General features: G+C 35.6%; 1 protein-coding gene across 1 annotated transcript; it reads left to right on the top strand.

The window, feature by feature from the left end:
• Nucleotides 1–168: 168 nt before the first annotated feature.
• On the top strand, nucleotides 169–5,098 carry LOC135653693 (probable 4-hydroxy-tetrahydrodipicolinate reductase 2, chloroplastic). Its single transcript, XM_065175469.1, has 8 exons — nucleotides 169–443; nucleotides 2,060–2,297; nucleotides 2,669–2,802; nucleotides 2,896–2,970; nucleotides 3,977–4,078; nucleotides 4,420–4,529; nucleotides 4,605–4,692; nucleotides 4,783–5,098. Exons 1-8 carry the CDS (start codon nucleotides 264–266, stop codon nucleotides 4,849–4,851), a joined length of 996 nt encoding a protein of 331 aa, XP_065031541.1. The 5' UTR covers nucleotides 169–263; the 3' UTR covers nucleotides 4,852–5,098.
• The last annotated feature ends 3,851 nt before the right edge of the window (nucleotides 5,099–8,949 follow it).

Raw genomic sequence — 8,949 nt, 5'->3', positions numbered from 1 at the left:
TTTGTTGTGCATATTAAGATATCAATATCATCGATCAAGAAATTGATTTGAACGCACCAGAGTTTTACCGGACACAAACAATTCGGGCCCTTGATTTGTCCAATGTTGGGCTGCCCGACCGAAACCTAAGCCCAAATCGCATGTCTTCTGCCTCCGGAAGTGGCCGGTTTTTGTATGCCCGATCTTGGGGGCCGACACGCTCCATCTCTCGGTAGAAGCCGCTCGGGCCAGAACCTCCTTCGTGGCGGACGGACTCCCTGGAGATGTTTTCGTTGCTACCCCAGGCTGCCGTATCTCCTCTTGCAAACCGCCCGCCCCACCGCTTGTTCTTGGCTCCGAGGAGCCCGCGGCGTCGCTCTTCCGTTGTCGTCGGTGCCCTCATGAGCGAGTCGCCGCAAAAACCGGCCGATGTCTCGGCTCCGAACCTTTGTTTTCCCATACTGGTATGTGGACAGCTTTTTTTCTTGTTCGTCAGTCCCCGTCGCGGGGTTTGGGGTTTAGGGTTTTAAAGGCGATAGCTTTTGGAGCTATTGCGGTGTAGTTAAGCAAAAGTGGGGATTTTCTGCATGATGGGTCAATTCTAGCAAAGGAACACGGTTTGGTTTTGTATCATACGATTTGCCAGTGCCTTCAGAACTAATTTAGGGACAATTTTTTTTTTTTGACACTGAATGTTCTGATAGTTTGTGAGGTTATCATTCAGTGTTTGTTTCAGTTAACTTTTGGATTGAAAATTTTGCATCGCTATCACTTGTAATTTAATTTTTGCATAAGGAGTTTTGCATTACTGATTAGTTGGGACTAGATGGATGCTTTAGAGTGTTGTATGAATGGAGTCATCATTTCAATTCCAATTTTTTTCGCGTATTACTTGTTTCTATACTCGTAGATTTCAATATCCTTATGCAGCCTAGAAGAAACGAAATCTTGTAGGGAACCCCATGTATAATGCTTATCTTCATCTGTAATCTAAGTTTGACCAAATATTGCATATTGCAAATATTCAACATGTTCATGTGCTTAAGTAAATGATACATGTCCTACATAATATACTGTACCTTAACATGCATGAACATGGATGAGATATGTATGCATTCCTTTTTTTTTTAAAAGTACATGGCACATTGAAAATCTAGAATGTATGACAGAGATGTGGCAAGCATTTTTGTAGTCATCATGCTTCATTAGATGTTAGAATGCTGATTCCTTAGAATGAATTCTTTGGTTCATGTTGTTTCTGTTGCATGAAAATATTATAGGTTTCAAGACAAGCGTATAGGTTGAGTGCAACTTGTTTCAGCAAACTAACTATAGCTAGGATAGCACATGCTTGATGTATAGGTTTGTGTCAACTATCTTATATCATGTCAGCATGGTGTTGTCATTGGGCTCCTTGTAATCCAAAGGTATGTTGAACACACATTACTAGGAATTTATTGTGTTTGATCTGTATAGACCCTTTTGCAAAGTCTTGTGATATGCTGGTATGTTTTTATCGAGACCCTTGTCTGTAAAACTATAATTTTTGAACTATAGTGGTATGACACCATGCAATTAAAAAATAATAATGGAATGGTAAGGTTGCAATAAAATTAAACCCTGTGTCATACCTGAGGTTGCCAGAGTATTCCATTGTTGGCTCTCCTATATGTTTACAGGGTCAACTTGTTAGGTGCCATGTCAGTAGACCCATATAATATGGCCTAAACAAAATCCTTAGGACTTTTTTTCTCCAGGACATTTTTCCTCTCTTCCATATCCAATAACTATGTTGGACTTGCTTCATTGAGAGGTATCTACAATGGAATTCCTCCAAAATATTTGTTATTTTCAAATTTTAGTCTTCGAACAAAGATCACGTACGTGCTAGTTTGCTAGTCTGCTTAATCGTCTAATTGATGTGTGCAAATGAATCATGAATTTTGGTCTATTTTGACAGATGCTAGTTACTTTTGAATTTTAGGCATAAGCATTGGCCCAAGAAATCATGTATACTATGAATGAAAATGCCTAGTTCTGGTGATTAAGAGGCTTTTTCTTGTATGTTGTTTTTGTGCAGGTGAATGGATGCACTGGAAAAATGGGGAAAGCAGTTGCTGAAACAGCACTTTCTGCTGGCCTTCAGTTAGTTCCTGTGTCATTCAGTAGTTTAGAAAAGCCTGGTAGAACTTTAAAAGTAGGCAATACAGAGATTCAGATCCATGGTCCATCTGAAAGAGAAAGTGTTCTTTCTTCTGTCTCCCATGAGTTCCCCAATGTTGTCGTGGTGGATTATACAGTTCCTGATGCTGTGAATGGTATATATTTCATACTTTTTTCGTTTTTGTAGTCTTGTTCCTTCTTTAGTTGTTACACACTTTTACAGGCAGCTAAAGGAACATACAGGAAACAATGAATTTAATAACACCTTTCCCCTTTACAGCACTGAAGCTCATAGTCTTAAGCTTCACTATGTATGTGTTATTACATCGGCATTTGGAGTGATGCAAGTAAAATATTGTTCAGTGTTAGAAACATGCTTGATATTGGATACAATGTGATTGACAATACTAATTTTTTCACTTGAAAATCTTCTTTATGGTTCTCGTTTCATGATTTGCATGATGGTTCCCTTTATGAGTTAGTGGAGTGATTTTTGTGTTAATAAATCCGTTCCTTGATAATGCAGGTAATGCTGAACTTTACTGCAAACTTGGTTTGCCGTTTGTAATGGGGACAACCGGTGGGGATAGGCACATGTTGTATAAGACTGTCCAGGATGCAAATGTCTATGCAGTAATCTCTCCACAAATGGGGAAACAGGTGCCTCACTAAATTAGTCAAACCAAGAGATATGTGGTGTTATATAAAATCCTAAATGTAGTTAACTCATGCAAATCATCTTTCTTTTATTAGGTTGTAGCATTTATTGCAGCGATGGAGATCATGGCTGATCAGTTTCCTGGAGCATTTTCAGGCTATAAATTGGAGGTATATGAAAATTGTCACACTTCAGTTCTTAAGAAGTAAAAATGAACTGAGATTAAAAAAAGGATTCTTTGTTTAACTTGGAAGATTTAAGAAATTTATTAACAAAATAATTATGACTAATTGGTTATTCTACTTTATCGTTCTAACTGGGAAACTTGCAAGAAAGTTATGACAGACTTTTATCCTAGTTGTAAGATGGTTAAAGAGAAGAATACAATGCAGTGCATCAACAAAGATTGTTCAGTAGCAGATGAATGCAACATGCAAAGTAGCGAACTAAGAATTTTCTTTTTTCATCCACTTCCCATTAAGAAGGTTGACCGTCATGTTGATGATTGCTATCTTTGGTAATGGTAATTGACCCATTCTTGTCAAAACAATAGAAGCCATGCTTGTGGAAATTCTTAATCATAACCCAATGGTGAATTCTAGATTATTACAAATGAGAAAAGAATAGTGGCATGTTCCTTGACAACGATAAAACACTTCATTTCATTAAATCATGGTCTCCGGTCCTTGTCTCACATCCGCCAAACTGCTTTTGCTCTTGCTTCCAGTAATATCCACTATGCAGTGAAGAAGTTACTAAAAAGTGGAAGCTTGGTGATAAAATATTTTTCTCTTATTGTTGTTATATTATTCAATAATTGGATTTTCATTGAAGATGAATATTGATAACACTTTCTTTGTCTCAGAATATTGATCAATACAAAGAAACTACTGTATTTCAATATGTATATCTTTCATGTTTCTGGAATTGCTATTAGCACTATGGATTGCAATCATTCAACCATGGTAAAGGTGATGGCAAATATGGCTACAGATTGCAGATATTTATGATTTTGTCAGTTAATTTTTGAGAGCTCCAGTGGAAATAATGTTGAGAGTTTAAACCAGTTCATGACATTTTGTGATTCTGAATTACTTGTGAATTTTATCAAGATATGATGCAGAAGTCATTGTGCTAGAACCTTAACAAAGTTTCTTAAAACTAGCGTTTCTACAGGTGATGGAGTCGCATCAAGCAAGCAAACTGGATACTTCTGGCACAGCAAAAGCTGTCATTTCATGCTTTCAGAAGCTTGGTGTCTCATTTGATATGAAACAGGTGAGTTATAGATGACTCTTTTAGTTAGTAGGTGGAGAAGCATTAATCTAGTAATTGATACCATGTTTACTCGAGCTTTGGTAAAGGCACCTAGCTGCTGGTTCCAACTCAAAATTAAGCTTTGCTTCTGTATTTGAGCACTAATCTTGAATGTACTTTTTATCTTTGTTGAAAAGTCCAACCTTTTAGCACTTCAACTTGTGGACAAAAATGTTTTCAACCATCTCTTTCCAAGATTTATGGAAATGATTCATGAAGATTTGCAGTCAACTATTTTCATCACGTGACAGCAAATCAATGTATCTAGTTGACCTGTATCAAACATGCTTTATGTTGAACAGATTAAGCAGATCAGAGACCCTAAGAAGCAACTTGAGATGGTGGGTGTCCCAGAAGAGCACCTCTCTGGTCATGCATTTCATTTGTACCATCTCACATCACCTGATGAGACGTAATCCTTCACACTGTAACTCATTACTTCTCCAACTTCATTTGGCATGAAATGATACATCGATTTCTGGAGCAGGGTTTCTTTTGAGTTCCAGCATAATGTCTGTGGCCGCTCAATCTATGCCGAGGGAAGTGTTGATGCTGCTGTTTTCCTTTTCAAGAAGGTCTGATCTACTTTCTTTTTCCTTTTCTTGATATTGCACCCCCCATCTGAATCAAGTGTGTGTTACATTATACTCATTACACTGATGCAGGTCCGGTCCAAGGCTGAACAGAGAATATATGACATGATTGATGTTCTGCGAGAGGGAAACATGCGGTGATCTGCTTTGTTCATTAGTCATTTTATCCACTCCAGAGGTTGGATTTGACCTGTTTTAGATGAGGAAATTTTATTTCTTACAGCCTGTGGTCATCCAAATTTTGGTGAAATTTGTTGAGAGTATGGTTATATACCTTGATTTACTACTGCCAATTTTGCTTCGGCTTTTGGCACGTCCAGATTCTAGTAAACTCGAGCAATAAGTGTATTGAAATCCCGTTGCTGGGCATCCAACGCCCATGCCACCATCTCTTTCTTCCCATGAGTTTACAAGATATTAATACTTGTTTGATAAGTTCCTTGGAAATCCATGTGCATCGAGTTAATAAGGAAGCGACTGTAATGGATGGGCATGAATTGGTGAGCACAATAAGTGGGCAATATTTACAGTTGTTGGACTCTACTAATTCCTTTATTTTACCAATGAGTGTATATACTATTGAAATGGTCAATTTTGATGATCAATCCAAGGTGATATAATTATTCTATTTTGAAGAGTAAAAGAAGTTGGATTGGTCGAGGGTAAAAGTTCTTGTGTTTCACTTGAATTTGAGGGCAGAGAATGTATCCATCTTAGATTATCTTACTTTCTTTGTTATCCAACAAAACCTCCTTGATAATCAAATCAGTGCATGTTTGTTCATTCTAGACGAAGAACCTCTTGATTGATTGATTACGTCCTTCTTTTGATGGAGAACCAGCTAGCTTTGTGTTTGACTGGCATTTCACCCCTTAGAGAAGCACGTTTATATGACATTAGTTTTGCAACTATCAATCTAACGAGGAAAGCCTTCTTTTAGGTGCCATACTGATATAACTTTGCTTTTTTATGACATCAAAAGTTGATGTAGCATGTTTAGTAGGTGTTGATGATGACCAGACTCCAGTGTTGAATCCCAATGGGTTACTACTTGCATTTAAGTGTTATTATTATTAATTTTTTTGTTCTAGATAGATACATCATATATAAGAGGAATACCTTGTGGCTAGTTAGGTTCGGTTCTCTAGATATCGATGAATATATCATGTGAAAAATAGACGTGTTGGTTGTGTCAAACGTTTTTAATTTTTCTTTTTTTTCGTATAGGATGGATGTAATAAACACAAAAGAGATGCTTTGGTATGCATGGTATTTCAGAGGTTTTTTTGCCCTAAGCAGATACATTATATGTAAAGAAGTATGTTGGTCACTTCAGATCTATTTTTGTTTAGGCGATGCATCATGCACAAGAGGGGACATGTTAGTTACGTTGAGTGCTTCAAATATTTTCTATCTTAGGAAGAGGCATTACAAAAGAGTTGTTTTGGTCATATCGAACATTTCATATGCTCTTTTTTAGAGAGTGAGATTACAAAGGAGTTGTTTTGATCATATCGTACATTTCATATGTTCTTTTTTAGAGAGTGAGATCCTTGTAAAGGGAATATATTGGTTTGCATTGAATGTTTACGATACTATTTTTATGGATGAACATATCATATGCAAAAGGGACTCATTAGTATATCAAAAACTTAAGATGTTTCTTAAACCCAAGCAAAAGAATCTTGTATAAAAGAGATATATTGCCTCATGTAAATTTTATTAGTAATTTTAATATATGTGAGGATGATATGATTGTAAAGGGCTTTATTTGTAAAAAGAAAGTCTTGGGTTCAATTCATATGGGATGAGAGGAATTCCCCAAACTTGGTGAGTTCGAGCCACATATAGCATGAGAGGAGCTCACATAATCTAATGAGGTCTGATATGAGAAGCCAGCTATTAGCCCTCCCTTCAAATTGTCATAAAGGTCAATGTGTGCTAACTCAAGAAAACAACTAATTTGAAGATGTATAAGACTTAAAGGTATAATCTACGTCACAAAAATCATTTCTCTTATAAGAATAACCAATTTTAAGATGTAACCATCTTGAGAACATAAGATTTAAAGATAAGATTTAAAGATGACTCTCTTCATGATGCAATCATCATGTAATGGTTTTGAAAATATGACCAACTTAAAATAATAATAATAATAATAAATTATTATTTCTAAAGAGATAGTGATAATGATCCAAAGAGGTAACACTGTTGTCAATTTAAGTGAGTGGATCATCTTTTGATATTGGAATAAAATGTCACCCTGTAGCAAATGAATCAACTTGAGGGTGTAGAAGACTTAAAGGTATAATCAACTTTACGAAGACCATTTCTCTTATAAGAATAACTAATCTAAAGGTGTAACCATCTTGAGAACATAAGATCTAAAACGACTCTCTTTAGAATGCAATCATCGTGAAGGATGTGATGATTTTGAAAATATAACCGACTTGAGAAAATGGTAATAAATCATTATTTTTAAAGAGGTAGTAATAATGATCCCAAGAGGTAAAGCTATTGTCAATTCAAGTGAGTGAGATCAATTTTGGAATGAGATGCCACCCTTAGCTTACATTCCCGCTGAAGTGACAACTCCGCTTAACGAGATAACAAAGGTCAAAATCATGAATATTATTCATCTCTAAACTGCTCCTTACTATTCTCTTACTTTTTCACCAATTCAGGAATTCAATTGCTACATGTCAATTCACCCTTTATAGTAGGTTAGAGAACATCATCAGGGGCTTCTTGACTATCGATTAAAGGAATTGTGATGACTTCAAGTTCTTAGTAAAGGTATACATAAGGATTAGGGTCGACCACTTGAATGGGCTGATCCTTGCCTTGTTGAATGAATGAATGAATAAATGAATGAATGAATGAATGAATGAATGGAGATACTATAGACTTCTTGCTTATTGACTACTAATGAGGTGGAACCCGAATTCTTAAAACAACTCTCTAAAAGATATTATTAATATGAGAAAAAAAAAAGAGAATACCATTCTTTGATGCTTCCTTGTAAAATGGTTGAAAATGCTCGATATATGAGTATATAAGATCATTTGAGAGCCACTTGACTGCTAAGTGAAAGATGATTGATTTTAAGATCATTTAAGATCCTAAATGTGACAAGAGATTAATTTTATATTTATTAAGTGAAAGATGATTGATTTTGAGAGCCACTTGACTGCTTACCAAACCTTGTGTTTTATGTCATTAATATATTTATTTATTTATAATTGTTCATGTAAGGTAGGACTCATCTTGTCGGTGGAGTACCTTAGAATAGGTCGGGGGTGGTTGTGGCTGAAATGATAGCTCTTGAGGAAGCTAAGTGCAACATTGGGTTGATTAGTTAAACAATCAATATGAAGTTTTCTATAGTACCTAATTCGATCGAGAAATAATGCAAAATTATTCATGAATAATCGGATCTTGTAGAAAATATTCATATCTCATATTTTATTCATTACGTTTCTATAAATATTATATCGAGAGTGTCTCCGATAAAACCCTTATAGTGATTAAGTTAGTGGTCGTAAAATATTTGTAAAATTTTGATATTTATTTAGTAAACTTAGAATGAAGAAAGTATTTTATATAACCTAAACATTAAAATCATCGATTTAATGATGAAATATTTTCTTTAGTTGTCACAAAGGAGTAGTATGTCCCATAGGCTTTCCATCATCATAACACATTCAATAGACATCGATTGATGTTTATACGTGGAGTCTAAAATTAATGACCATATCAACTATAATTTTATGAGTCGTGCATCCAAATTTAATTGATGTTACATTAATTACATTACCAAGTCCTATGGCTTATCGTGCACTTCATAACCATACATCGTAGTTGCCACAGTTAATTCGGGTATTAGGTGAGAAGACTCGCGACAATTAATACAGTGTCTTTTCTCTAATTAAAATAAAATTTCCGATTGGCTCGTCGTCTTGTACGACATCAATCCATCGTCGATCGATCGACTTTCTCTCTTTTCCATCTCATGCAATTGCTATGGGACAGTGAAAGGTTATATTTGATATGAACAAACAAATACTTTGCTATTCTATTCTGTTCCATTCACTTGCGGTTGCCATGACACATTACAAGACTATCCAATAAGAAGAAGAAGAACAAGTAACATCTATACGTTGGTTATGTGTCCATCCATCTCACACTCGTCGTGGCAATTAATTTGGATGCCACCATCTAACCAAAATCTAAAAATTG

Source organism: Musa acuminata, chromosome BXJ1-4 (genome assembly GCF_036884655.1).
Source record: "Musa acuminata AAA Group cultivar baxijiao chromosome BXJ1-4, Cavendish_Baxijiao_AAA, whole genome shotgun sequence".
Lineage (NCBI taxonomy): Eukaryota > Viridiplantae > Streptophyta > Magnoliopsida > Zingiberales > Musaceae > Musa > Musa acuminata.
The sequence above is the reverse complement of the archived record's forward strand: the minus strand, read 5'-3'. Positions and strand labels throughout refer to the sequence as shown.

Bases quoted from the DNA above. Each gene is read 5' to 3' on its own strand.
- LOC135653693 (XM_065175469.1), top strand. From the start codon at position 264: ATGTTTTCGTTGCTACCCCAGGCTGCCGTATCTCCTCTTGCAAACCGC. The intron at 2,803-2,895 runs GTGCCTCACTAA...TTCTTTTATTAG, and splicing joins CTCCACAAATGGGGAAACAG to GTTGTAGCATTTATTGCAGC. The intron at 2,971-3,976 runs GTATATGAAAAT...GCGTTTCTACAG, and splicing joins TTTCAGGCTATAAATTGGAG to GTGATGGAGTCGCATCAAGC.